This window comes from Gopherus flavomarginatus, chromosome 6, assembly GCF_025201925.1.
Source record: "Gopherus flavomarginatus isolate rGopFla2 chromosome 6, rGopFla2.mat.asm, whole genome shotgun sequence".
Classification (NCBI taxonomy): Eukaryota; Metazoa; Chordata; order Testudines; family Testudinidae; genus Gopherus; species Gopherus flavomarginatus.
This window is the reverse complement of record NC_066622.1, coordinates 51,387,317-51,414,957: the sequence shown is the minus strand read 5'-3', so window position 1 is coordinate 51,414,957 and position 27,641 is coordinate 51,387,317. Positions and strand designations below refer to the sequence as shown.

General features: G+C 53.1%; 1 protein-coding gene across 9 annotated transcripts; it reads right to left on the bottom strand.

The window, feature by feature from the left end:
* Positions 1-24,662, bottom strand: APEH (acylaminoacyl-peptide hydrolase). Of its 9 annotated transcripts, none has more exons than XR_007775092.1 (22): positions 24,549-24,661; positions 24,064-24,193; positions 22,857-22,983; positions 17,453-17,543; positions 16,811-16,886; positions 16,432-16,583; positions 15,961-16,098; positions 15,487-15,578; positions 15,002-15,042; positions 13,730-13,851; positions 13,142-13,202; positions 12,668-12,765; positions 12,447-12,498; positions 12,229-12,317; positions 11,649-11,787; positions 11,489-11,572; positions 10,232-10,312; positions 9,607-9,695; positions 9,146-9,336; positions 8,955-9,057; positions 700-849; positions 1-173 (listed from the first exon to the last, which is right to left on the bottom strand). XR_007775092.1 is itself a non-coding variant. In XM_050958656.1 (22 exons), exons 1-22 carry the CDS (start codon positions 24,558-24,560, stop codon positions 68-70), a joined length of 2,181 nt encoding a protein of 726 aa, XP_050814613.1. In that variant the 5' UTR covers positions 24,561-24,661; the 3' UTR covers positions 1-67. The 9 variants fall into 9 exon arrangements, 7 of the variants coding, with proteins under 7 accessions (XP_050814613.1, XP_050814616.1, XP_050814617.1 ...); XM_050958656.1 differs by having other exon boundaries at positions 700-806; XR_007775093.1 differs by lacking the exon at positions 1-173 and adding an exon at positions 7,620-7,754 and having other exon boundaries at positions 720-806.
* Between the last annotated feature and the right edge of the window lie 2,979 nt (positions 24,663-27,641).

Here is a 27,641-nt window from a genome sequence, read left to right as displayed (position 1 = left end):
AAAGATGAGCCGTGGGTTTATTGGAAACAAGTTACAGGGCTCAGGGAGATGCGGAGCACAGCACCTATCAGCACTGCAGGTGCTGGAGCAGCCAGAGCGCCATGTTCATAAAGCCGTCGGCCTCAGCCTCGACGCCAGAGAGTGCATGGCTGTTCCTGGGGTACAGTAGCAGCCTGTGGAGAAGGAGAGGGCTTGGCAAGGTACCCCGGAACTGGCTCTCCAGGACCCCCACCCACACTCCTGGGCACAGGCCTGCACCCCATCACCTCCCCATGGACCTCCCCCACCCACCCAGGTTTGCACCAGGACCCCCCCATCAGCTCCCCAGGGACCCCTACCTGTCAGGGTACTCATCAGGACCCCCCCATCCACCTGGGCACACACCAAGAGCCCCCGCTTGTCCAAGCATGCAACTGGGACCCCTCCCCCCCCAGTTCCCCCAGGACTCCTGCACCGAGACCCCCCCGCCCATGTGGGATCTACCAACTCCTCGCAGCCATCTGAGCCTCCAGGCAGCTTCCCCCATATAACTCCAGCTCCCTCCCTTGGTGCCAGCCTGTTCCATTGGTGATCCCAGCCCCACTGGCCTCACTGCGCCTGAGCACCCAGCTTGTGTCCCCCCCACTCCAGCCATGGCCCCTGCACCAATCAGTTCTCTCTCCCCAGCCGACCCCCATGTCCTGCCCCCCACGGACTCACCGGGTAGGAATGCCCCTGCCCTTGAGAGCACGGTAGTACTCCAGCCCCTGCTTGGGGGGAACACGCCTATCCTCTTCTCCCAGCATCAGGAGCACAGGTGCCCGAACCTGTAGGGAGAGCAGTGCAGAGACCTAGGTCCCACAGCCAGCACTGTGGGCCCACACCAAGATGAGGAGGGGTGTGTGTGTCTCTGACCAGGGAGAGCAGGGCAGGGGCGGGGTCTGGGTCTGGGTCTCTGAACAGGGTTTCAGAACAGGGGGGTGGGACAGGTTCCCTGGGGTGCAACTGGGTGGTGGCTAAGAACAGTTAAAGTTTGTTATTTTCTGTTTGCTTATTTCAGGAAAGGGAAATGGGGACAGAAAAGCAGAAAGATGGTGAGAGTGAAGCAGTTGCAAAATTGATGCTGCACAAACTGCAAGCAACAGAAAAAGAACATCAGAGACTTTTGGAACTAAAACAGGGTGCAACTGGGGTACCACTAAGCCCTCTGTCTTACCAACCTGGGCTCCCTCTCACACTGCTGCTGTGACAAACTGCAAACCTCTCCAGGTATTGCACTCACACAGCCATTCACGGACAGGGATGCACCCAGCTCAGTTACATGAATGCTTTTGCCAGCCACTCATGAACCAACAATAGAGAGATTTCAGCCTATTCCCCCCAGCTCCCCAGCCTAGGACCCCAGAGCTGTATGTCTTGCCCTGGTCAGAAGCCTGGCCAGTGTAAATTCATTGTCCAATACTTCTACAAATTAAAGTGGATGAGCACCAGCCCTTACAACCTGAGCAGATTTTCCAAGCACTTCAACCAAGATGCACTGTTTTAGGAAAAAAATTCAAACTTATTTCTTAGGTAATCAACTTTAATCTGTATGCTTACTGCTTATAATCACTTAAATCTAGCTTTCTGTAGTTAAGTAAATAAGTAAAATTGCAATATGAGTTCTAAACTAGACAGGATTTGAATCAAGTGGTGTCTCACCTCGACAGACAATACAAGCAGGTTACAGATCTTCCATACACAGGCTGGAACTTTCCTTCAGCCTTGGACCATCTCCCCAGTTCAGTCTTTTTCCTCCAGACGTACTTCCACGTGTTGAATTGTGCGGGGAGAGAGGCCAGGTTGGTAAGCCAGACTGGGCTCAGCAGTACCCTAGTTCCAGGTTGCATCCTGGGGAACCAGCCACGGCAAGCAGAGTGAAATGCAGAGTTTGTTGTTCTGAGTGAGATTTGCATTTCAAACACTGGTGTAGAGATTTTAAGTGTGGTGGCTAAGAACAGTCAAAGGAGGTATCAAGGGGGTACTTGTGGCCGATTTGCATGGGAATGTGGGGTACACTGGTATTTAGGATTTCTTCCCGGTGCGGCTAATTGCTACCCACCGCAGGCCCCTTGGCCATGTTACGTTATTCCAGAATTACTGAACCATACTTCTACTGTTTCCCCCACCATTCCTCCTGTAAGTAATCCTCCCATAGTAACCCCAACCCCACCCAGTAGTATCTCGAATAATCGTACCCATGTCCGCTCTGAACCCCAGATAGATCCCTACTTACCCGAGACTTCAACCATTAGGCAGTGGCCTAGGCCCTCTTCCACTGGTGATTTGTTTTCCTACTGTTTAACCAAGTTAATTTTCTATCTGCAGGGTCAAGTATACCAACGATATGTCAAATGGAATGCGTTTGGCATGGTATATCTTAGTTACCGTAATGTAACCTCTTACATTAACTATACAGGAAAGTCTGACCAAGCCAAAATCATTATAGACACGTGGGACATTGACCATGATATAGACCTTGTGCTCGTCCCAGGTGCATGCCAGCCCCTTACTAACAAAGGTCCCGAATGTTTTGTAGCCACCCATGCCACCCGAACTAATGTTACTGTTAGCAGAATATGTTTAGCCACTGTGGGGTTCCTTTGTGTTCAGGATATTCCCATCACTGAAAATTTAACTTGCACTTTATTTCAATACACCCCTTCACACTCAATTAACATCACCTTGGCCAAAGAAGGTATTCAGGTTCAAAACCAACAGTTATGGTATGAGCCTACTGAAAACCCTCATTTATCAGGATTCAGATGGACAATTCTAAATGCCACTTTGGGAACTGTCCATTTCTCAATACCCCTCTCTCATTTCCAAATAACGAGTACTTATTCTAATTGCTCAAAGGGTGCTGCTCTACGCTTATTGGAGCAGCAGGCTAGACTTGCAGAAGGTAGAAAAAGAAGGGATATTGTTGACACTCTGCTGCATGGTGCTAACACTGCAGCATCAGCCTGGACCCTATACAAAACGCAGGAACATGAAAGTCATCTGGGACAATTAGACCAAGCTCAGGGGTTTATTTCCGGGGCTCAAATTACTGAGGAGAAGGCCGGTATAGGCGCACTCCACACTATTTCGACACTGAGTATTGTTACCCAGACTCTGCTCACACAAATGATCCACCAGGTTGCTACGTCAGGAAAGGCATTGCAGTGGGATCAAGCATGTTCAGAAGTACAGGACTATCTCAATACTATTCTTTTCTCTTTACGCAAGGACCTTGAACAACAGCGCTGGCCCACTGCCCTTACTAACACATCTGGTATCCCCCTCGATTTGTGGCCATGGAGGTTTACGTGGAAGTTCTCTAGATGGAGATGTTGGCGCTCGCAATGTTCCTTCCGGGCTTATGGGCCCGTGAAAGGATTTTGGGCCCCCACTTACCGTATCCTTCCAGGCCCTTGGGGCGGTTGTTTGTGGGACTGGGTAATTCATCGAGATGTTTGGGAAATTAAAACTCCTGGCGGTCCTAACCGCTTCTTAATTGGTGCCCCGGCTATAGCCCCTGACCTTTGGATAGGTCTAGGTGATCTCTGGACCTATTGGCCTTTGCAGCCCCCACAACTGCAGTGCTTTAGGAAACTACACCCAGGAGAGGTAGTAACTGTTCACCACCGAGTATGTTGGGAAGGCCCTGGCACTTTACAAGATCTAGCTTCCCATAACTTACTGTCTGCTAACAGCAGCTGCGTTCATGTTAATTCTTCAATCATACATGATGTGGCTTTTAATCTCCACACTAGCTCAGGCATTCACAACATTTACTGGCCCGCAGAGAAAGACTATCAGATCTATTTAGAATTCCGGGTTCCCTTCAACTGGACCTCTGTTGTCCCTGACCGATTCCACTCATTGCTATCCCTCCTACCAGAAATTCAGTCTATTTCACATTTACGAACCCAAATTCATTATTTAGAAACTGTCTACCAGGAAGCTTTAAATGCCCTCCAAACGGTTCATTTAGTCTCTACCCTCTGTGTTAAAGGTGATGTTCTGTGTCAATTCACAAAAAGTTTTCTATCACCCCAAAAACACCCTTGGTATGTGTGGCTTCTTTTCATCATTGGTACAATTGCCTTTACATGTATTTGCTGTTGGTGTTGCTGTAATTGCTGGGCGCATTGTACTTGCCCTAGTATTCCTTCCCGCTCCTATTCCCCTCCACAATTGGGTCCTCTTTACCCTGTTAGACCCGAACCATATTACACACCCACCAATGTCAATAATGATATTTGTGTTACTTTCAGAACTAGCCTCTCTGATAACGTTCAGACCCCTTTTGACACTCCCCGGGAAGGTAACCCTGACCAAGAAACAGTGGATCAGGAAGCAATCGAACAAATTGCACAAGAGCTTATAAATATTCCCCTATCAGATATTGATGAAGTGTTTGCTGCTGGGTTAAATCCAACAGCAAACAAAGGAGGGAATTGATAAAGAAAACTAACCCCAGGCCCAAAAGCCAGGTCTTGATGCTGCCAAAAATTAAATCAAGACCATAGGCCTCAATCATACTAACATATAGTAAAGTAAGAAAAGTTGATTTTCCACTAACTCTCCTGAGGCTCACTCTCTGATTTCTCTATACACTACTATTATCACACTATTATGCTATTAAAATGCTGCCTTTAAGGGATTAAACTAATATAAAGTCCCTTGCATTACTACTGAAATAGACTAATAACTGCTAGGTCACTATAGTTCATTAAAAAGCTTGTGCACGCATAAAAATAACCCTAATGTACTGGGCCAAAGGAACAAACATGTATTTTTGAACCCAAGTTCCTCAAATTTTGCTTGGGAGCACAGCTGCAGAAACCGCAAGTAGGTGGACACCAGGTGCCAAGATCCTGACAAACAAAACAACCTGTAAAAAGGGGAAGTTGCAAAGGGCAAGCTTGCAAAATTAGCTTATTTTATATGTTTCTAGGAAATGGTGTCATTGTATTAACCAAATATGGTATATTCGGATGCATGAGTTCATATGCTAATGTGCGGTTTTTGGCTATATAAACCCAGGTACCACTGCTGTAAGGTAGAGCGACTTCCCCTTGCTAGGGGACTTTGTCGTCTCTCCCTGCATATATGCTTGTATTCTCTGATTAATCAATAAAGGAGCCTCAGGCTGTCTGATCAACTCAACTGAGTGGTGGTCCTTTTCCACGACAAAAGTAATTGTAGATTTTTATACAATTGTTTCAATTGTTGGATTCAAGAGGTGGTACAAAATTACTAATTTCAGAGTGGTAGCTGTGTTAGTCTGTATCAGCAAAAAGAATGAGGAGTACTTGTGGCACCTGAGACTAATCAATTAAGGTGGGCTATTATTAGCAGGAGAAAAAAAAACTTTTGTTGTCATAATAAGGATGGCCCATTTCCAACAGTTGACAAGAAGGTGTGAGTAACAGTACGGGAAAAATTAGCATGGGGAAATGGTTTTTAGTTTGTGTAATGATGCATCCACCCCCAGTCTTTATTCAAGCCTAATTTAATGGTGTCCAGTTTGCAAATTAATTCCAGTTCTGCAGTTTCTCATTGCAGTCTGTTTTTGGAAGTTTTTTTTGTTGAAGAATTGCGACTTTTAGGGCTGTAATTGAGTGTCCAGGGAGGTTGAAGTGTTCTCTGACTGGTTTTTGAATGTTATAATTCTTGACATCTGATTTGTGTCCATTTATTCTTTTGCATAGAGACTGTCCAGTTTGGCCAATGAACTGATTTTTTAGACAAAGGAAATGCAGTAGATCTAATCTACTGAAGGCATCGGATACAGTTCTTCATGAGACATTATTAGTTAAACTGGAGAAGATGGGGATTAATATGAGAACTAAAAGGTGGATAATTGTAACTGTTTAAAGGGGAGACTGCAACAGGTCATACTGAAAGGTGAACTGAGTCAGGGTAGAGGGAGGTTACTAGAGGAGTTCCTTAGGTATCAGTCTTGGGACCAAACTTATTTAACATTTTTATTACTGACCTTGGTACACAAAGTGGGTGTGTGCTAACAAAATTTGTGGATGACACAAAGCTGGGAGATATTGCCAATACGGAGGATGACCAGAATATCATACAAGATCTGGATGACCTTGTAAACTGAAGTAACAGTCATGCATTTAGGGACTAACAATAATTTTTGCTATAAGCTAGGGATTTATCATTTGGAAGTGACAGAGAAGGAGAAAGAGCCAGGTGTAGTTGTTGATCACAAGATGACTATGAGCTGCCAAAGTGATGCTGTTGTGGAAGAGAATAATGCGGTCCTGGGGTGCTTCAGGTGAGGTATTTCCAGTAGAGACAGGGAAGAGTTAGTGACATTATACAAGGCACTGGTGAGAGCTCATTTGGAACAGTGCGTGCAATTCTGGTTGCCCATGTTTAAGAAGGATGAATTCAAACTGGAACAGGTGCAGAGAAGGGCCACTAGGAGGATCTTAGGAAAACCTACCTTCTGAAAGGAGACTCAAGAGCTTGGCTTGTTTAGCCTAATCAATAGATGGCTGAGGGGAGATATGATGGCTCTCTCTAAATACCTCAGAGGAATAAATACCAGGGAGGGAGAGGAGTTATTTAAGTTAAGCACCAATGTGGACCCCAGAACAAATAGATATAAACTGGTCATTAACATGTTTAGGCTTGAAATTAGGCAAAGGTTTCTAACCATCAGAGGAGTGAAGTTCTGGAGCAGCCTCCCAAGGGAGCAGTGGGGGCAAAAAACCTAACTGGCTTCAAGACTGAGCTTGATATGTTTATGGAGGGGATGGTATGACAGGACTGCCTAAAATGGTGTGTGGCACATCAGCGACTGCCTGTAGCAAAAATCCCCAACGGCTAGAGATAGGACACTAGATGGGGAGGGCCCTGAGTTTCTACAGAGAATCATCTCCCAGGTATCTGCCTGATGGGGGTTGCCCACATGCTCAGAGTCTAACTCAGGGGTAGGCAACCTATGGCAAGTGCGCCGAAGGTGGCACAGGAGCTGATTTTCAGTGGCACTCAAACTGCCCAGGTCCTGGCCACCAGTCCAGGGGGCTCTGCATTTTAATTTCATTTTAAATGAATCTTCTTAAACATTTTAAAAACCTCATTTACTTTACATGCAACAATAGTTTAGTTATTTATTACAAGAGCTATAGGAAGAGACCTTCTAAAAACATTAAAATGTATTTCTGGCACATGAAACCTTAAATTAGAGTGAATAAATGAAGACTTGGAACACTATTTGTGAAGGGTTGCCGACCTCTGGTCTAACTGATCATTATATTAATGTTTGGGAAGGAATTTTTCCCTGGGACAGATTGACAGAGACCTTGGGGTTTTTTTCACCTTCCTCTGCAGCATGGATCACTTGCAGGTTTAAACTAGTGTAAATGGTGGATTCTCTATAGCTTGAAGTCTTTAAATCATGATTTGAGGATTTCAGTATCTCAGTTAGTGGTTATGAGCCTATTATAGGAGTGAGTGGGTGAGGTTCTATGGCCTGCAAAGTGCAGGAGGTCAGACTAGATGACCACGATTGTCCCTTCTGACGTTAGCAAGAGTATCTGAGTAAGAATATACATTACAATATATATACAATTATATAAACCTACCCACGGTCCCTTAAGTGACTTGCCACAAGATGTCAGAACGTTAGTATTAAAGCTGAGTGGGTCTAATATTTTCTAATTTTCTTTCTTGATATAGGAATTAGTTACAGTGCTCCTATCAGATGATTTCTAAATTATCTGCCAAAAAAACAAAACAAAAGAAACCACCCTAGAGTTTTCAGTTACTTAAGTTGCTCCCCCGTCCCCAAAAAAATCTGAAATGGCACCCTTGTGGGCTGGCACAGAATTTGCTCCCCCCATGCGTGGCCCTGTTATCTTGACTGGAGCCACCCACCCAAATATAGAAGTCAAAGTATCCCATGATTGTATGTGGAGTTATGAAGTTTTGAAATGTGTGTGTCACTGAAATATGTTGTGAGCTTGGGAATACCCACATCCAGCCTTTCAGGTGCCATAATGGAACAGCCAGACACTGCTGATGGCCCACTAAAGGAATCCACACTCCCAAGGACAATTCCAGAATACAATGGATACCTCTCAGAAATAGCATGTAGATAATGGAGACTGCTTGACCCATATCATAGCAAAGGATCTTTCCAACAAGCTGGAAGAAGCTATAAAAGGGGGAAGTGACATCATCACTTGCCCTCTCTCCCCCCACAAATCAACACTTGGAAACACATCTGGAGAACAAAGACTGAACTGGGGAGGTGGTCCCAGGCTGAAGGAGTCCCAGCCTGTGTACAGAAGTTCGGTAACCTGCTTATATTATCTGTTTGGGTGAGACACCACTTGATTCAAAATCTTGTCTAGTTTATAGAACTCAGATTGTGATTTTACTTTTATTTCCTAGGTAACCAACTTTGATCTCTATGCCTGCTACTTAGAATCACTTAAAATCTATCTTTCTGTAGTTAATAAATCTGTTTTATATTTTACCTAAAACAGTGCGTTTTGGTTGAAGTGCTTGGGAAATCTGCTCAGGTTGCAAGGGCTGGTGCATATCCACTTTCCTTGCTAGAAGTGGCAGACTGAGTAATGAATTTACACTGGTCAGGCTTCTGACCAGGGCAAGACAGTACAGCCCTGGGGTCCTAGGCTGGGGAACTGGGAGGAATTGGTTGGAGACTCTCTGTTGTTGGATCATTAGTGTCTGTCAAAAGCATTCATGTAACCCATCTGGGTGCGTCCCTGCCTGTGGATGGCTGTGTGTGTGTAGTACCTGGAGAAGTTTGCAGTTTGTCACAGCATAACAGTGTGAGAGGGAACCCAGCTTGGTAAGACAGAGGGGTCAGTAGTACCCCAGTTCTAGATTGCATCCCAGGGAAGCCGTCACAGGGGGGTGCAGAGTCTCTGAGCGGTGGTGGGGCTCCATACCTGGGCGACGTACTGCATGGGTGACTTATGGAGCATCTCTGCCCAGTGGGAAGCATCTGGGAGGATGTTGGGTGCATAGGGGAAGCCAGCCTCAGTCAGACACCTGCAGAGGCAACAGAGCCCAGCTCAGGGCGGGACCCAGGCTGCGCCAGGTGCAGGGGGTGGGGAAGGTCTCAGCCCCAGGCACTCACCAGTCCGGGATGTCGGTGCCGCTGATCATGGAGGCCATGTTGACGACTGGGTTCCTTGCCACACAGGCCTGGTAAGTGTCCGGGTACTGGCCGATGAGGTGGCAAGCAAGGAAGCCCCCATGTGAGCCACCCACTAGTGCCACCCGCGCTGAGTCTAGGGGCTCCTCCTGCAGCATCTGCTCCACGCAGTACTGCAATGGGATGAGATGGGCAGTGCCATGGGGCAGACAAGGCTGTCTCAGGGAGGAGGAAGCCAGGCCTGGAAGGGGGCGCCCAGAGTGGGCAGGGTGGGGGCAGAGGGGAAGCGCTGGGATGGGGCCAGGACCTGACAGGCTGGCTGAGCCCACCTCCCACTACTAAGTTTCTGGGCGGGAGGTGCCCAGAGGGAACAGTCTGGTCCCCTGGCTGTGTGTCATACACTGTCCCACTCCTGGGGGGGGAGGTTGAGGGGCAACCACTACCTGCACGTCTTTGACATCCTGGCAGCCTACGTGGCCAGGTAGGGAGGCGATGCTATCCTGGCCAAAGCCCAACGAACCACGGTAATTCACTGTGGGAGAGAGTTCAGTGTGACGGGAAAGCCCCTTCCAGTCCCCCTGCAGCAGGGGTTCATGAAGGTACAGGGCTGGCTTGCCACAGCCAGCCCCCTGCCAGGCTCGGGGAGCAGGGTGCCCGCCAGGAGACCCCACTCCTTGCCAAAGGACACCTGCAGGCCTGTGACGCAGGGAGAGAGGGCAGCAACCAAGTGCGGTGGGGCTGGGCTGGGCAGGGCACTGCACCCTCCTGTCAGCTGCCCCAGGGATGTTGATGGTGCCCAGGGCGCTGCCCTGAATGGCCATCCCCATGTTGGTGCTGCATTCTAGAAGCTCAGCCTCCCTGTGCCTCGGCCTAGCTGTTCCCTCAGCCCTCTCCAGGGGGCTCCAGGGCACCAGGGCTCCAGCCTTGGCCCAGCAATTCCTCCCCAGGGTTCAGTGCCCAGGGAACTGGCAGGGGCCGAGCACGGCCATACCTAGGGAGCCCACAGCCACCACTTCACCAGGCCTTGGCTGCATCATGCCTGTCCCCTGTGGCTCCAGCAGGACTCACCCAGGAGCACAGCGAAGCCGATCCTGCAGAGCGCTGCAGGGTACAGCATCCAGCTGGCCGTGAAGACAGAGTGTGGGCCTCCTGCAAGGTGAGGGCAGAGGAGTGAGGGGCTGGAGCATGGGGCAGAGCCCAGAGGGAAGGGGGTCGAAGGTAGTGTGTAGTGTAGTTGTTTGGACATGGTGTCTGGCAGGGAAGGGGAAGAGCTGAGTGAGCAAAGTGGTCATGCTGCTAGGCTCCCCCAACACACGACTGCCTTGAACAGGAGGCTTTCAGGGTGAGAGGTCAGGGGCCCAGGCCTGTGGGGTAGCGGGGGTCTGCGGGGGTCTGAGAGCCCAGGCCAGTGAGGAGGCGGTGCTCTCCATTGGGCTGGAGGGTTGGGAAGGGCCCAGGCTTGTGGGGTGGCTGTGGTCTCCATGGGGCTGAGAGGTTTAGGGGCCTAGGACTGTGGGGTGGCTGTGCTCCACGTGGGGCTGAAGGTTTGGTGGACCAGGACCATTGGGTGGCTGCACTCCCTGTGGGGCTGGGTGGGCTCTGCCCTGCATGCAGCCAGGGGACAGTTCTCGGTCCCACCTCTCTTGAGCTCTGTATCCCCACCCTGACCCTGTTCCAGGCTTGGCCCAGCGGGTGCTGGCAGCTCACTGTGATGACGCAGCTGTGCTGAGGGTGGGATCCTGGCCTGGGCCGGCAGGCACGTGGCTCCCTGCACTATTGATGGCAGGTGCCAAAGCCGAGCAGGGCTGCCACCCCGTCATACGCCAGGCTGCAGTGCCTCACTCAGATCTGGCCCAACCGCCTGCCATCCTCCTAGGGACCGGAGCAAGCTGCCTAGGGAAGGACTCTCCATGGACACAACCATCAGGGCAGAATTTTGTCCCCCCCGCCAATCCAGAGGGACCCGCCTGTCAACGTCCGGCACTGGTTGGGTTGGGGCTGCTCCCCTCCCCCTGCCATGGGGGGGGAGGAGGAAATGTGCTGGCCAATCAGCATCCAGTGAAAGGGGAGTGGCCTGCAGCCGTTGTGACAACCTATGGCACAGGACAACAGCTGGCCCCATGGCAAGAGGGGAACAGCTGCAGATGGGTGGGCATGGGGACCCCCCCAGAGCAAGGTGGCAGCACTGATGCGGTTCGAGGAGAGCCAGATCTGACAGCACAACACTCAAAATTAGGCTTCAAAATTAGGCCGAATCAGATCTACACAGCTGGGGAAGGCAGGGGTCTTGGGGTGGGGGAGGGGCACACTGGGCAAGGGTCTCACCATGGGGCATGACCACTAGGGGCAGCTTCTTCGGCCCTAGCCCCTTGCTGGGCTGTAGCAGGATGGCTTCGAAATCGATACCCTCTGCAAAGGAAGAGTGTGATGTCAGCGCTGGAGCCGGCCCTCCAGGGCCTAGCCCACGACCCCCGACGGCACTCACTGTACTTCGGGTTCTCCTGGTCGGGGGGCGGCTGCAGGGGCCGGATCGCCCAGCTGATCTCCGGGATGGGGGTCACGTCCTCCAGACACACCCAGTGCACCTGGGCCTCCTGCCCAGCCCTGGGGAGGAAGGCCACCTTCTGCCGGGGGAAAGAGCCCATCAGTGGCGAGCGCAGCATGCTCAGGAAGTGGGCATATGACCCTGTAGGTGGGGGTGGGGTGGGGTGGGCAGGAGCTTGGGGGGGGCCTTTGCAGATATCTTCTGGCAGCATATGGGGAGGAAATGGCTGCAGCTGGCAAGGGGGGTTGACAAGGAAAGACTGACAGCATTGAATGAGTAAGCAGCCTACATGCAGCGCCAGTGACTGCAGCCCCCTGCTAGCCCAGCCTTGGGCTCCACCCTTCAGCTCTGCTGGTGCCCCTCACTCCTGCCCCACTGCTCCCTGCTAGCCCAGCACCTGAGCAGGGAGATGCTTTGGCATGCTGGCTGGCGTGTGGTGTGGATGCAGCCAGTACATTTTTATTCCTGAGTCTGCATGTGGTCATAGCACAGCCTCCCACTCCAGCCCATTCCCCCTTACCAATGTAGGGGGGCAGCTGGGGGTTGAGAACCTGGCCACCAGGAGATCCCGGTCAATGGTGAGGAGAGACCAGCTGCCCAGGGGGGCACCTGCAGAGGGATAGATGTCTAGGTCATGGTCTGGAGCTCACTGGAGGAGTCTGCGGGCAGCAGGACTCCCAGCCCCTCCCACTGGGCAGCCAGGGACAGCGCAAGCAGAGCAGGCTGCTGAGTACTTACCCGTCGTTAGAGAGGTCACGTTGCCACCCAGCATCTCCACCACAAGCAACTCCTAGAGTGACACCAAGAGCTTTGTCAGAGCTGGGGCTGAGCCAGAGCCAGGGAGGGCCCAGCACACCCCCAGCCTCTCTGCTCAGGGCTGGCCTAGGCCCCGGGCTCTGCGTATGCCTGCAGGCAGCATAGCTGTGCGGCTGCCCTGCCCTAGTTCCCCACCCTAGTACCTGTTGGCTGCGCTGAGCGGTGTCCAGGATGACCCTCTGGCTATCGGCTGCCCAGCACAGGCCCGGCAGTGCCGGGCAATAGATCCCTGTGAACGTTCCTGCAAGGAGAGGGCCCCAGGCTCAGCGCGCTGTCTTCTGCACACCAGCCAGGCTGACACAGGGCACACACACCAATGGCCAGCAACAGGGAACCAAGCTTCCCATGCAGCTCCTGTTCAGCTCCCTGCCCCCACAGCTCTGCCAGTGCCCCTCATTCCCAACCCACAGCCCCCTGCCTCCCCAACCCTGCCTGTGCCCCTCACTCTCACCCCACAGCCCCTTCTGGTCCCAAGCAGCCCTGGTCCCTCCTGAGCAGACAGCGCCGCATGCTAACTTTCACATGGGAAGAGCGCCAGTCCCTGGGTGCCCAGCCTGCCTCATCATCCCGCTGCATAGCTCCTCCCTCATCTCCAGTGAACCTGGCTGGCTACTCACCCTGGCTGTGCCGGGGCACGACATCCAGCACGGTGGAGGTGACCTTCGTGTACCAGTCATACTGCAAGAGATGGCCGGGGGCACTCAGCATGGGGCTCTGTTCTGCAATGCTGCCCCCTCCTTTCTGGGGGATCCAGGGCAGGGCTGGTGGCTGCTCATGGGGAGGCCCAGCACACTGGGGAGCCTGCCCTGGGTTAGCTAGACTCCAGCAGGCCTCTCCCAGCTCCCCCCGGGCACCTGAGGGAGCAGCAGCACTGTGCGATGGGCACCATCTGGTGCCTTACTAGGGGGCAATAGGTGCGACCCTGTGGGGAGCAGGGGGCACCAGCAGAGCGAGCAAGGCCAGGCCCATGTATCAGGCTGACATGCCCAGGGAAGATGGTTCTTGTTGTGCCGCCATGGGCACAGACAGTTGGCTATGGCAGCATTGGAGAAGCCCAAGCACCCAGCCTACGCAATGTGACCGATTACTCGTTCACAGCAGGAAGTGCCACTGGCGGACATGGCCCATACGGCCTTGGCTGGGTGGCAAAGAGCCTGACGCCCAACCCCTGGTACTGACTCCCCAGCCTGGCGGGACCCACTCACCATGCGGAGGCGGCTGCACTGGTGGTGGGGCCCGAGTACGCCGCTCTCCAGATACACGATGCGGCACTGGTCAGGGCTCAGGCGTGGGGACCACACGGCTTTGGTGTCATCTGACAGCAGCTCTGCAGTGGGATGGAAGGCCGGGAGAGGAGTGTGGGCACAGGCAGGATGGGGGCAGGTAGGGCGGAGGATGGACAGGTAGGCAGGGTGGGGCAGGGTAGGGGTTGGGCAGGGCAGGCCTCGGGCTGGATGGGGGCACACGGGCAGGCGGTAAGCTGGACGGGGGCATTGCAGCATGCAGAGCGGGGAGCATACAGACAGGGTGGGGGGCACACGGGCCAGGCACGGACAGGATGGGGCACGTGGGCAGAGGGGTACCATAGGCAGGGGGCATGCAGGCAGGGTGCAGGCAGAATGGAGGCACATGGCCAGAGCGGGGACTGAAAGCGCAGGGGGAGAACACAGGCAGGGCAGGGCATGGACACACCTGGGGGTACACGGGCAGGGTACAGGGAGGAAGGGGACACATGGGCAGAACGAGGACCATGGGCAGGGCACGCAGGCAGGACAGAGTATGTGGGCAGAGCGGGGACTGTGGGCAGGGGGCACATGGGCATGGTGGAGAATGGGGAGCACATGAGCAGGGTGCAAGCAGGATGGGGACATGAGGGAAGGGCAGGGCACAGGCAGGATGGGGCAATGTGGGCAGGGCAGGGGGCATGTGGGCAGAGCGCACGTAGGCAGAGCAGGAGGCATGTGGGAAAGGCGCAGCCAGGATGAGGGGATGAAGGCAGGGCAGGGGGCACATGCGCAGAGAGGAGATCATAGGCCGGGGGTCGCGCAGGCAGGGAGGGAGGCAGGCAGGGGCCCACAGGAAGGGCACAGGCAGGGCGGGGGCATGTGGGCAGAACGGGAACCGCGGGCAGGGTAGGGGACACACTGGCAGGGCAGGGAACAGCAGGCCGGGCAGCAGGAGGATGGGGGCATGTAGGCAGAGTGGGGACTGCGGGCAGGGGGCACACAGATAGGACAGGGGCACATGGGCAGGGTGGAGACCGCAGGTAGAGCGGAGGGCATGAGGGCAGCACGCAGGCTAGGTGGGAGTGCATGGGCAGAACATGGACAGCAGGCAGGACAGGGGGCATGCAGGTAGGGCATCGTCAAGTTGGGGGCATGTGGGCAGGGGCACATGGGCACAGTGGGGACCATGGGCAGAGTGGGGGGGGGCACATGGGCAGGGCACTGGCTCAGAAAGCAGCAGCAGCGACTCACCACACCTTGCTCCCGTCAAGTCCACATAGAACAGCGCTGACCTGGGAATCAGAGCAGCGCGGCCGTCACTGCATGGGTTCCACAGCTGCCCAACCCTCCTGCCCTACACTCGATGGGAGCAGCCAGCCCAGCCCCCACTCCTGCCACTGCTCCCAGCTGGCAGATCCGAGTTGCGGCTCCCCAGGCTGAGTCCGGCAGCCCCAGCCCCCCGCAGCCCCTCCCTTTGCAGTGGCCTCTTTCAGAGGCAACTGCAGCAGATGCCCGCAAGCTGGGGCCAGCTCTCGGAGCAGGGCTGGGTGGGCCCCAGTCTGGCCCTCTGCCCTGGCAGAGCAGCCCCAGCCAGCAGGCGCCTCAAGGGCATTTCTCTGAGAGTCCCACTGGCCTAAGCTACATGGATACGGCTCCACACCTGGACATGGGGAGGCTCCTCTCCCCCGCACCGCTTGTTCAGGCAGGGGCATCTGGCAGCAGCACAGGGCACTCACCTGCGGTTAGTGCAGTGCCGCAGGCCCAGGCGGAAGGGCTCATGCCACCAGCCTATGAACACCACACCTGTGTCACCAGGGGACCAGAAAGCCTGCAGGCAAAGTAGGAGAGCCCCAATGAGCAAGAGGGGCAGGGAAAGAGAAGGCGTGGGGAGAATCTGGTGGCAGGGGAAAATGTGTCAGAGGTGGCCCAAGAGCAGCTAGAAACTCTCTCACTCTGTTTAAGGGAATGAAACCATGAGTGGTGCCCTCTGGAGAACCAAAGCATGGCCCCGCCCTGCTGATTGGCGTCCTGGGAGACAGAGTCCCCTGCTGAGGCACATCAACCCCTCATGGAAACTAGGTGACCTATGGGTGCCGGCAGGGGCAGCTGGCATAAGGGAACAGACAGAGAGGTGTTTGGAGGCTGCTTTGGGCAGCTAGCAGGTGCCAGTCGGGCACTGCCAGTGCCTGGCTCCCCATGCCCACGCTGACCTGCCCAGGGGAAATGTGCTCCGGGACACCCTCCAGCACCGAGACATTGCCACTCTCCATGTCCAGCACACATAGGGCCGGGATGCTCTTGCCCACCAGCGCCTCGCCCCAGTCGTCGTGGTACACGAACTGCTCCCCCTGGAACACAGAGCCATGAGTGTCCCCTCCCCTGGGGGACCCCCTGACCTCCAGCCCTCCTGCTTTCTGGGGCATGACAGCCCTGTGCCTCGGACCCAGGGCCAATCTGGCTCTAATTGCATTGCCAGAGCCCACAGGACAGCCATCCCCTGCCCCACAGGCCCAGCATCCCCAAGGGAAGCAGGGCACAGCACTCAGTGGCAGGGTCAGGAATTGCTCTGAATCCTTGCTCAGGTCCCTAGCACCATGCCTGGATTTCCGGCAGGTTGTGGGGGTGTGGTGAGTGGTCCACCCACAGCTCCAACTCGGGACCTCCAGCTGCGCCCCACACACCTTGACAGCCTTGTCGCGTCTCTCATCAGCACAGCCGCTGCTCAGCTCCAGGTCTCTGCTCTGGAAGAAGGACTCGGCCTTGGGCCGTTTCCTCTCGGCCACGTAAAGCAGGTGAGTCTCCGAGTGCGACCAGGACAAGCAGCCAAACTGATCTGGGGAAGTGCTGGTCAGACTCTGTGGGGTGGCACAGCCCAGTGCCCTCATCATGGGCCCTGGGGACTCCCTTCGCCACCCTCCCCATGCCCAGCCAGACGGCTGTGGGGCCTCCTTCACCGCCCTCCCCACGCCCGGCCAGCCATCCTCCATCGTGCCCCACGCCACAGCCCCAACCCCTCCCCCAATTCAGGGAGAAGGCGAATCCGTGGGGACCTAGCCTCACCATCTTCATAGACATTGCCATGCTTGTCCAGCACTGTCAGGTTAATGCTCTTCACCTTGCGATTCTGATCCCAGATCTAGGGGAACAAAGATATCAGGGGCCAGGCCCCAGGACTGTGGGGTCACAGAGCAGATGGCAGGAAATGGCAGCACAGGGAAGGGGGAACAGGCAGCTGTGCTAGGTATTGCTGGCAACAGCTGCCAGCTGGGGTGGCAGTTTGCCTGGCTGCAGAGTGGGGAGCAGGGCCCACCTTGAACTGGCTTGCTACATCCACGAAGGAAAGGAGTGGGCTGGCCACGGCCCTGTCCATCCTGCTCCACACCAGCCCGGGATCCCAAGAGGATCAGGTGTGCTGGCTGGGCCCCAGTGTGCCATGAGCAGTGCCTGGTAAATGCTGAGGGGAGAGCCACAGGGATTCTCACCCCAGCGGCCTGCTGGAACTACAGAGAAGGGATCCCTCTACCCCAAAGCCAGGCCTGAGGAGGGGCCGTCAGCAGCAGGGCTGACCTCTTCCTTGAGTCCCGAGCATGATCAGGCCAGGGAGGGACCTCAGTCCCAGACAGCAAGGATGCCGAGGGCTGCCCTCACTCTGCCCAGGGCTTTTCTCACAGCACCAGGAGCTCCAGCCTCCTATTGACTCACCTCAAGGAACTGCTTCTCCTCGCCTTTGCCAGGGCTGGCTTTCCGCAAAACGGCTTTAAGTGCCCCACTGGGAGACTCTCTGCTCAGCAGCCTGCAGGGGGAGACAGGCTAGAGTGGGCCTGGGGGCATGGCATGGCTTGGGGACAGGAGACACACAGCCAGGGCTCAGGAAGTCCACAGGATCCTAGACCCACATGTGCTAACCCACCCCCACAGGGGTGCTGGGGGGGGGTGGAGCTGGGGCTTATGATATTTTGGCCTGCAATTGACCCTGACTGTGAGCTCAGTCGTGCAGGAGAGTGAACGTTCCCAAGCTGTCACAGTGACCTGTCATCCAAAATGGTGCAAGAAAATATGTACGAAAGTCCCCAAAGGACTGGGTGTTCTGGTCACACTAGTAACTATGAGGAGGAGGGGACCAGAAATCAGTGGATCAAACCTAGTGTTGGAAATTTGGCTTAATTGGTGGTCAAAGGGCTATTCTACCCCTCTGCCTTTGGAGGCTGGAAAACAAACAGACCTGGGGGAAAATGAGGTGTCAGAGTTCCAGAACAAATTGATAAACTAAACACCAGGACCAGATGGTATTCACCCAAGAGTTCTGAAGGAACACAAATGTGAAATTGCAGGACTACTAACTGTAGTCTGTAACCTATCATTTAAACCAGCGTCTGTATCAAATGACTGGAGGATAGCTAATGTGATGGCAATTTTTAAAATCGGCTCCAGAGGTGACCCTGGCAATTACAGGCCAGTAAGCCTGACCTCAGTACCGGGCAAACTGGTTGAACGTAATCTGTTGGGGAATAGTCAACATGTTTTTTGTAAAGAGAAATCATGCGTCACCAATCTACTAGAATTCTCTGAGAGAGTCAACAAGCACATGGACAAGGGGGATCCAGTGGATATAGTGTATTTAGATTTTCAAAAAGCCTTTGACAAGATCCTTCACCAAAGGCTATTAAGCAAAGTAAGAAGTCATGGGATAAGAGGGAAAGTCCTCTCATGGATTGGTAACTGGTTAAAAGATAGGAAAACAAAGAGTAGGAATAAATGGTCAGTTTTCAGAAAGGAAAGAGATAAACAGTGGTATCTCCCAGGGGTCTGTACTGGCTCCAGTGCTATTCAATATATTCATAAATGATCTGGGGAAAGGGGCAAAGAGTGAGGTGGCAAAATTTGCAGATGATACAAAACTACTCAAGATAGTTACGTCCCAGGCAGACTATGAAGAGCTACGAAAGGATCTTGCTGAACTGGGTGACTGGGCAACAAAATGGCAGACAGTATCAGAGTGGTACCATGTATCTTCAAAACAATGAGGAGTCCAGTGGCACCTTAAAGACTAACAGATTTATTTGGGCATAAGCTTTCGTGGGTAAAAAACCCACTTCAGATGCATGGAGTGAAAATTGCAGATACAGGCATAAATATATATTGGCACATGAAGAGAAGGGAGTTACCTTACAAGTGGGGAACCAGTGTTGAAGGCCATTTCAGTCAGGGTGCATGTAGTCCACTCCCAATAAATGATGAGGGAGTTACCAAGAGAGGGAAAACTGCTTTTGTAATGAGCCAGCCACTCCCAGTCCCTTTCAAGCCCAAATTAATGGTGTTAAGTTTGCAAATGAATTGCAGCTCTGCAGTTTCTTTTTAAAGTCTGTTTTTGAAGTTTTTTTTGTTGAAGAATGGCTAATTTTAAAGCTGTTATTGAATGTTGAGGGAGACTGAAGTGTTCTCCTACTGGCTTTTGTATGTTATCATTCCTGATATATGATTTGTGTCCATTTATTCTTTTATGTAGAAGACTGTCTGGTTTGGCCAATAGACATGGCAGACGGGCATTGCTGGCACATATCACATTAGTAGATGTGTAGGTGAATGAGCCCCTGATGGTGTAGCTCGTATGGTTGGGCCCTATGATGGTGTCGCTAGAGTAGATATGGGGACAGAGAAGGCAATGGGGTTTCTTACAGGGATTGGTTCCTGGGTTAGCATTTCTGTGGTGTGGTGGGTAGTTGCTAGTTAGTATTTGCTTCAGGTTTGGGGGCTGTCTGTAAGCACGGATTGGCCTGTCTCCCAAGGCATGTGAGAGTGGAGGATCATTTTCCAAGATATGTTATAGATCGTTGATGAAGCGCTGGAGAATTTTTAGCCGGGGGCTGTACATGATGACCAGTGGCGTTCTGTTATTTTCTTTGTTGGGCCTGTCCTATAGTAGGTGACTTCTGGGTACCCGTCTTGCTCTGTCAATCTGTTTCCTCACTTCCCCAGGCGGGTATCGTAGTTTTAAGAAAGCTTGAGAGATCTTGTAGGTGTTTGTCTCTCTCTGAGGGATTGGATCAAATGCAGTTGTATCTTAGGGCTTGGCTGTAGACAATGGATTGTGTGATGTGTCTTGGATGGAAGCTGGAGGCGTGCAAGGTGTAGGGTGGTATTTATGTGACTATCACTTATTTTCACTTTAGTGTCCAGGAAGTGGATCTCTTGTGTGGACTGGTCCAGGCTGAGGTTGATGGTGGGGTGGAAATTGTTGAAATCCAGGTGGAATCCATATGAAGATGTCATCAATGTAGCGTAAGTAGAAGAGGGGCAGTAAGGGACAAGAGCTGAGGAACTCCCTTCTCTTCATGTGCCAATATATTCTCTACATGTGCCAATATATATTTATGCTTGTATCTGCAATTTTCACTCCATGCATCTGGAGAAGTTTGTTTTTTGCCCACAAAAGCTTATGCCCAAATAAATCTGTTAGTCTTTAAAGTGCCACTGGACTCCTTGTTGTTAAAATGACAGATGAAATTTGATGTTGATAAATGCAAAGTAATGCACATTGGAAAACATAATCCCAACTATACATATAAAATGATGGGACTAAATTAGCTGTTATCACTCAAGAAGTTGGAGTTATTGTGGATAGTTTTCTGAAAACATCCACTCAATGTGCAGCGGTAGTCAAAAAAGCAAAGAGAATCTTGGGAATCATTAAGAAAACAGAAAATATCATATTGCCTCTATATAAATCAATGGTATGCCCACATCTTGAATACTGTGTGCAGATGTGGTCGCTCGTTCTCAAAAAGGATATACTGGAATTGGAAAAGGTTCAGAAAAGAAAAACAAAAATGATTAGGGGGTGGAATGGCTGCCATATCAGATTAATAAGATTGGGACTTTCCATCTTGGAAAAAAGAGGACTAAGGGGGGGATATGATAGAGGTCTATAAAATCATGACTGGTGTGGAGAAAGTAAATAAGGAAGTGTTATTTATTCCTTCTCATAACACAAGAACTAGGGGTCACCAAATGAAATTAATAGACAGCAGGTTGAAAACAAACAAAAGGAAGTATTTTTTCCATACAACGCAGTCAGTCTGTGGAACTCCATGCCGGAGGATCTTGCGAAGGCCAAGACTATAACAGGGTTCAAAAGAAAACTACATAAATCCATGGAGGATAGGTCCATCAATGGCTATATGCCATAATGGGCAGAGATGATGTCCCTAGCCTGTTTGCCAGAAGCTGGCAACGGGAGACAGGGGATGGATCACTTGATGATTATCTGTTCTGTTTATTTCCTCTGAGGCACCTGGCATTGGTCACTGTTGGAAGACAGGATACTGGGCTAAATGGACCTTTGGTATGACCCAGTGTGGCCGTTCTTATGAAATTAGCTGGAGCAGCAACTGTGTGGTGACAACCATTGCAGCGAGCTTCACCATCGTGGGTGGTTTGCCTTGGAACCAGGCCTTCCCCCTCCTCCTCCTGAGAGCTGTCCTAACCAGACCAGGCCAGGCCAAAGAGAGGGACCAAGAGGCCAGAACCACCTCCGCTGGCTTCGGCTGAATTGTAACCCCCATCTGGGACATGAGACTTTGTCCCTCCCTCATTCCCCCATGTGGTCTTTGCCCTCCCCATCCTTTTTCTTTTTCCTAGCCTTTTCTGTTTCCTTCCTATTTAATAAGAGTGTGGCTGAGCCAGCCATGCCTACATACACCTCTACCCCGATATAACGGGACCCAATATAACACATTCGAATATAATGTGGTAAAGCAGTGCTCCAGGGGGGCGGGGCTGCATACTCAGGTGGATCAAAGCAAGTTCGATATAATGCAGTTTCATCTATAACGCAGTAAGATTTTTTTGCTCCCGAGGACAGCGTTATACAGAGATAGAGGAGTATTTTGCAACACCACTGTAAACCCGTGACCGATTGGCTGCTAAAAGCACTGTGCCAAACCGAGAGGACAAGTTTGCCAGCAATCAGCATGGCTGATCAGCACATGGGCTGGGCCTGGGTTTCTCCAGCAGTGAGGCTGCAATGAAGTCAGCCCCAGAGACAGATGCTGAATCTCTCTTTTGTCTTTTCTGCTCTATCTTTGGTGTGTTGGGCTTGTCGTCTTCTTAGCAAACAGGATCAGACTTGAGCAGCAGCAGTTACCCTAGTCGCTCTCAGCTCACTGCTTCTCTTTTCCCCAAATGCAGTTATTTGCCAGCTATAACCCTGTCTACAAGACTGTCTGGCATGGGGAGGCCCCTCCTGCCAAAGGGAAAGGGAACATGGGGCGTTCTTACAATGAAAGCCTGACTCAATGCTTTCCATTTCAAAAACTTCAGCTGGTTTCCCTTCCTTCCTGGATGTTCAGCAAAAGTTAAAGGGGTGTTTGCTGGGCTGTTTGCCCTGGAACTATGCAAGCAGAGGTCCCCAAATCCTAAAGCCCAGGCCATGGTTAACACAGTTTACTGTTGGCCAGGGACTGGGTCATATGAACCCTTTGGCTCCTATATTCCATCTAGGACACAGCACACACCAGGACACAGCACAATGGAGAGTTGCTCCCAGCAGGTGCAGCAAAAGGCAAGGACAGCAGGCCTGGCACCTGGAGCTCCCCATTGCAAAGTTGGAGAAGCAGTGGGCATAGGGGGGCCTGAGGTGGCCCAGATGCCTTCTCCAGGAGGCAGGAGCAGGTGCAGCCAAGAGCCCCACCCTCTGCTAGTGGTCTTTCGCAGGCAACTCAGCCTGGAGCCCCCCCAGGGACAAAGGGGACGGGCAGCTGCAGGGGAGGGAGCAGAACAGTGTAGTGGAATACTCTGCCTCCCCAGCCAGCAGCCTGGTAGCTAGAGGTGATTCATGGCTACACATAAGGCCCCCAGGACATCCCACCCTCCACACTCTGAGCAGGGGACCAGGTGCAGAGCCACACTTTGGTTCTGTCCCTCCTGCTGGAGCCAACACAGCCCAAGCTCTTCCCCAGCTGCCCACATCCCACGGCAGGGCAGCCCCTACCTCCCGCCCAGCCATGCCCACACTGGGCAGCCAGTCAGGCCAGGCTCTAGCAGAGTTGTGGGGATGGCGATGGGCACACGGTGGGCACTAGCAAAGGCACAGGGCAGAGACACTCACTCTCCCTTGATCTCACTGCAGGTGCCCGAGGGGCCAGAGTACACGATGGCCTGGCTGTCATGGAAGATGAGGTATTGGCGGCAGAACTTCACGCTCTCAGCTCTCTCCAGGTCCTGCTGAGACCACTCTGGAAGGAGAGGGCAGTCAGCTGCCGCCTGCACCGGGCTGGCACCACTCCCCTCTCCTTTGGCCTTAGAGCAAAGATACCAGATGGGATGGCCTGTGTGCAGAGCAGGGTACCTTGCCTGCCTGCACTCCTGGCATTCTCTGTGCTATCTGGACGCAAACTGGGCTTGAGGCAGCAGCTTAGGGCTCAGGAGATCTATGTTCAGCCCTAGCTCTGTGCAATCCTGGCCCAGTTCCTTATGGCTTGATGGTCAAGAGTGCTTAGCGCTTAGCAGCTGGGATGGGGGACACCTCTGAAAATCAGCTGTCACTGTCTGTGCCTCAGCTCCCCAGCTGGCACATGGGGACCGCAGTCTAGCTTCTGTTGCAGGGAGCTGGGGCCAGCACACTTCTCCCACCTCTCCAGTTGGAGAAAGGGATGACAGTCATGTGGCAATGGGCAGGCCCCATGGTTCAGTCAGGTCTCTGAGTGGAGAGAAGATAGAAGTCTGGAGAGCTAGGAGCAGTGACTCAGGAAGCAGGACTGGCCAGGCCGGAGAAGCCACACAGAAGGCCGTAGAACCCTTAACTGGGGAAGACAAGGGCCGTATGCTGCTGTGACAAGTGGAGGGAGTTGCAGCGTCTCTGCTGACTGTAAGAGAGGGGGCTGTAGGTAACAGACAGGCAGTACAGTGCTCTCTGCTACAACAAAGGATCCCATTATGCACTGCTTCTTCTGCTGGAGCCAGCTGCAGGGATGGGAGGGCTGAGCCCAAGCCCAGGGAGCCTGCCCACGGGGGTGCTGTGCTGATCCGACAGAACCCAACTGCCACAAATCCCTTCACACGCGTGAAGAGCCCCAAGTGGGCTCTTGGTGTGGTTTCTGCTGAGACTGACATATGGCAAGCAGATAGTCTGAGCCCATCACCTCCTCAGTGCCTCACCTCAGAGATGAGGGACCTGGGGGGCCTCCCATGGCGAGGCCGAACCAGAGCTAGGAACACTGAAGCTGCTCTCTGCTCCTGGGGCCCCTCTGCCCCCAGCCCTCCCCGCACTGGGACAGAGGGGCCCTGGAACGCGCAGGGCGCAGCGGAGTCAGTACCTGTATAGACATTGCAGTATTTGCCCCCGTACTGAGTGGTGACCTCGGGCCCGATGCAGGCACTGCAAAGCGAGGGGCACTGGCTGAGCTCGCGGTACAGCGCTGCTATCTCTTCCGGGCTCCTCAGCACCTGCGCAGGAAAAGCCCGTCAGCATGTGGAGGTTGGCAGGGGCCGCCGAGCCAGGCACCCCGCAGGGAAGGACCAGGGCAGCGGGTCCCATGCGGAGTTCGCCGGCAAAGAGCGCTGGGCACAAGGGTCAGAGCTCGGCATGCCGGAGGTGCAGGGACGGGGAACAGAGCCGGGGGGGAGAAGGGGGACTGTGTGCGCAGGAAAAGGTCATGGCCCTGGGGGTCACACGGAGGTCACGGCGGGAGGGTGGAGCTTTTGCCCCCAGTCCCTGCGTCCCCCTCTCCCCCCGCCTGGCCTGCCAATCAAGGCCCCTCCCGCGGGGCACTGTGGGAAGGCGGCGGACCCAGGCCCTCACCGGTGACTCCATGTCGCTGACGCTAGTTCGGACGCTGGGGGTCCTGACGCGACACTTCCGGGCTGGGGGGCGTGGCCTCTACTGGCCAGGGTCCGGCCCCGCCCCCGCCCCAAAAGCGCTGCGCGCGCAGGATCGGGGGTCTTCCCTTGCGGCCACCGTCCAGCCGCGCTCCCGTTACTTGGCAACAGCGAGATCGTGTGCTGTCCCTGGCTCCGGAGCGAGCCCCAGGCGTGGCAATGAAGGGAACGCGGTCGCCCTGCGGAGCCCGGAGATCAGCTGGGGGAGTGGGCTAGGCGCTGGAGGCAGGACCAGGTGCGGGGCGGTGGCTGGGAGCAGAACTGGAGGCGGGGCCGGGCGCTGAGGGGGTAGAGCTGGAGGCGCGGCGGGGCGCTGGCCGCTGGCGGGTTCCGGCGTTGGGGTGGCCCAGAGATGGGAGCTACTCGCGCACGTATCTTCTCCCGAGCCCGCAGGGGGTCGCTGGACTCACTGTTCTCCCGTGTCCTCGGGGTTTCGGGCTGCGATCCGGGCCTGCCCACGTAGTCAGGGCCGTCCATAGGCAGCTGCGTAGGGCACCTGAAAATTTGGGGCACCACTGGGTCTTAGTGTCCACCCTCTTGTTTTCCTGTCCCTGTTCTGACCCTTCCTGCAGGCTCCCACAGTGGGCTGCTCTAGCCTGGTGAGTCTTCCTTGGGAGGGAATCTAGTAGTTAAAAGTGAAAAAACCTCCAGCCTGCCAGACCTATTAGCACAACATTGAAACTGTTAAAGAGACATTCAAGGGGTAATAAAGCCATTTAACAGGCATTTGCCAACCTCAAGGTATATACTGACAGGTTTCAGAGTGGTAGTCCTGTTAGTCTGTATCAGCAAAAACAAGGACGAGTCCTTGTGTCACCTCAAAGACTAACAAATTATTTGGGCATAAGCTTTTGTGGACTAGAGCCCATTTCATCTGATGTCAACGAAAGCTTATGCCCAAATAAATTTTTATACTGTCAGTTTCTGACTTTACTGACAAAAACAGTTGTGCATTAATGTAATATTTACACAGAACATGTCAGTGTACAGGACCTTAGTTTAAAATTTGCTTTAAAAATATTTCATTAGTGAGCTGGTGAAGATTATAAAATCACATTTCTAAAAAATGCTTGCATAGAGTTTTAGATGCACAATCATCTTTAGCCTTAAATGTGTGGATCTTCACACACAGTTTTTTAAATAAATCCTTCAAAAGACCTCCCTTATCTAAAATACACATTTTAATTACTATAGTTAAAAAAAAAAGTGCTTCCAAGTCTTCCTGTGTCCTTTCTGTCCATCCCTTCACCACCTCTCCCCCTACTCCCCACTGAAGAGAGCCCTTAAAGGGACAACAGTCCTTCCCTTCCAGATAGCTGGACAAAGCGTTCCCTTTCTTTACTTCTGACTATCCGACAAACTAGTTTTAAAAGAACCCTCCAGCAAAATCAATACCTTAGTAAGACAAAATCCTTGTTATACCTAAAATCTTTGGAAACATGTTTTTTTAAAGTTGGTGAAATTTCATAACCATGTCTCTTGTTATGGAGATCACACAAAGTAAATTACTGTTCCCTTTTTCTAAAAGCAATGAACATTGTTCTGAACACACTGAACCTCTCTGATTAATTTAAAAGAATGTCTTTGTTTCAGTGAGTTAAATATGCAGTAATCTGGAATGCTGACTTAAGATTTGAGTACATTTAAAATATAAATTCAACTTAGAAATACTGATGAAGAAAATGTAAAACAGAGAAGAGCTGCATCATGTATTCCATTATATGTAATGTTGTATTCAGCAGGACAGCTGACTCACCCTTACTATGAAGTTTTTGCAAATAAATCTCTGACAAACTTCAGGGCATATCAAAAAACCTGTGACTGACATTTTTTATTCCCAAATTTTAGTGCTTTTAATTAGGTACTTTCTTCATGTCCATTCTGCATGAGGGAGAGGGCATGGAAGTCTCTGCGGGGAACTGTGACTCTCCGCCACCACGAGGCAGGCCGGGCATCTCATTATCCTTTGCTGTCAAGTCCCTCCTCCCCCTCCCCCACCAGGCTGTGAGCTTGGTCTGCCATCCGGCATAGGGGCACCAGTTTAATAATACTGCGTAGGGCCCCATAAATCCTAAGGACGGCCCTGCCCGTAGTGTCAGCCGCTGTCAGCCCTCCTGGCCCAGCCTACGGGCGAAGCTGCCCTGGCAGCAGGACGGGTCACACCCTGGGAGCCCAACACCCCCCAGGTCCAGACCAGCCCTGGACAGTCCCAGTTCTGTGCTGCCCGTGGCGAAGCCCGGCAAGGCCTGGGTTGACAGTGACGGTCTCCAAAATCCGCTGGTTCTTGGCACCAGAGCACTGCTAACTAGGCTCAGGCACGGCCGCTGCACGCTGCCCCCAGTAGCCAGGAGCGGGTCGGGATCCAGTATGCACAGCTTGCTGCTTGAGTTCCTTTTTGGGGACTGCTCCGACCTGTGTCTGCCCTGCCTGAACTGAGGTGCAAGGTCAAGCACACAGTTTGCCATGTCAGAGGGAAGGCTCGCTTAGAGTGGATGTCTTCTAGTCTCTCTTTCAGTATAGTCAACAGCCCTACTGGGAGGCCTGTGTGCCAGTTCTGGGTTTGTGCAGTGGCTGCTTTTACACTAGAGATCGTGTCCTGTCAGCTCTCCCCAGGCTGTGTTGCAGCGTGGGCAGCCCTCTGAGCAGATCTTCGTGACGTGCTGGCCAGACCCCGAGTCTTTGCACTGGTGCCACCCGGGAGCATGTAGAGCTGGCCAGGGCTGGGCTGCCCAGCCATTCTAGTGGGAGTGGGCTATGATGTGCTTTTTGGAGCGGGTCCAGCCCCTTTTTCTGTTAGCTGTGGGGATCTAGTTTCCTGAGGGGCTCAGGCAGGTTGGCTGGGACAATGCAGCCGCATGCTTGCCCTGCACTGTGGGCGTCTCACATGGTGTTGAGAGTGCTGTGTGTGGGTCTGGCTGTCTGTGTGCCAGTCCTAAACTGGGAATAGCACAAGCGGCGCCACGCCCACAGGAAAGCTGTGCGGCCTCTCAGACTTGCTGTGAATTCTAATGAACTG

Excerpts from the sequence above, each read along its gene's own strand:
- APEH (XM_050958656.1), bottom strand. Across the intron at positions 9,696-10,231 it reads CGGCTTCGCTGTGCTCCTGG|TGAATTACCGTGGTTCGTTG; the intron begins GTGAGTCCTGCT and ends TCTCTCCCACAG. Across the intron at positions 9,337-9,606 it reads AGGATGTCAAAGACGTGCAG|TACTGCGTGGAGCAGATGCT; the intron begins GTAGTGGTTGCC and ends ATCCCATTGCAG.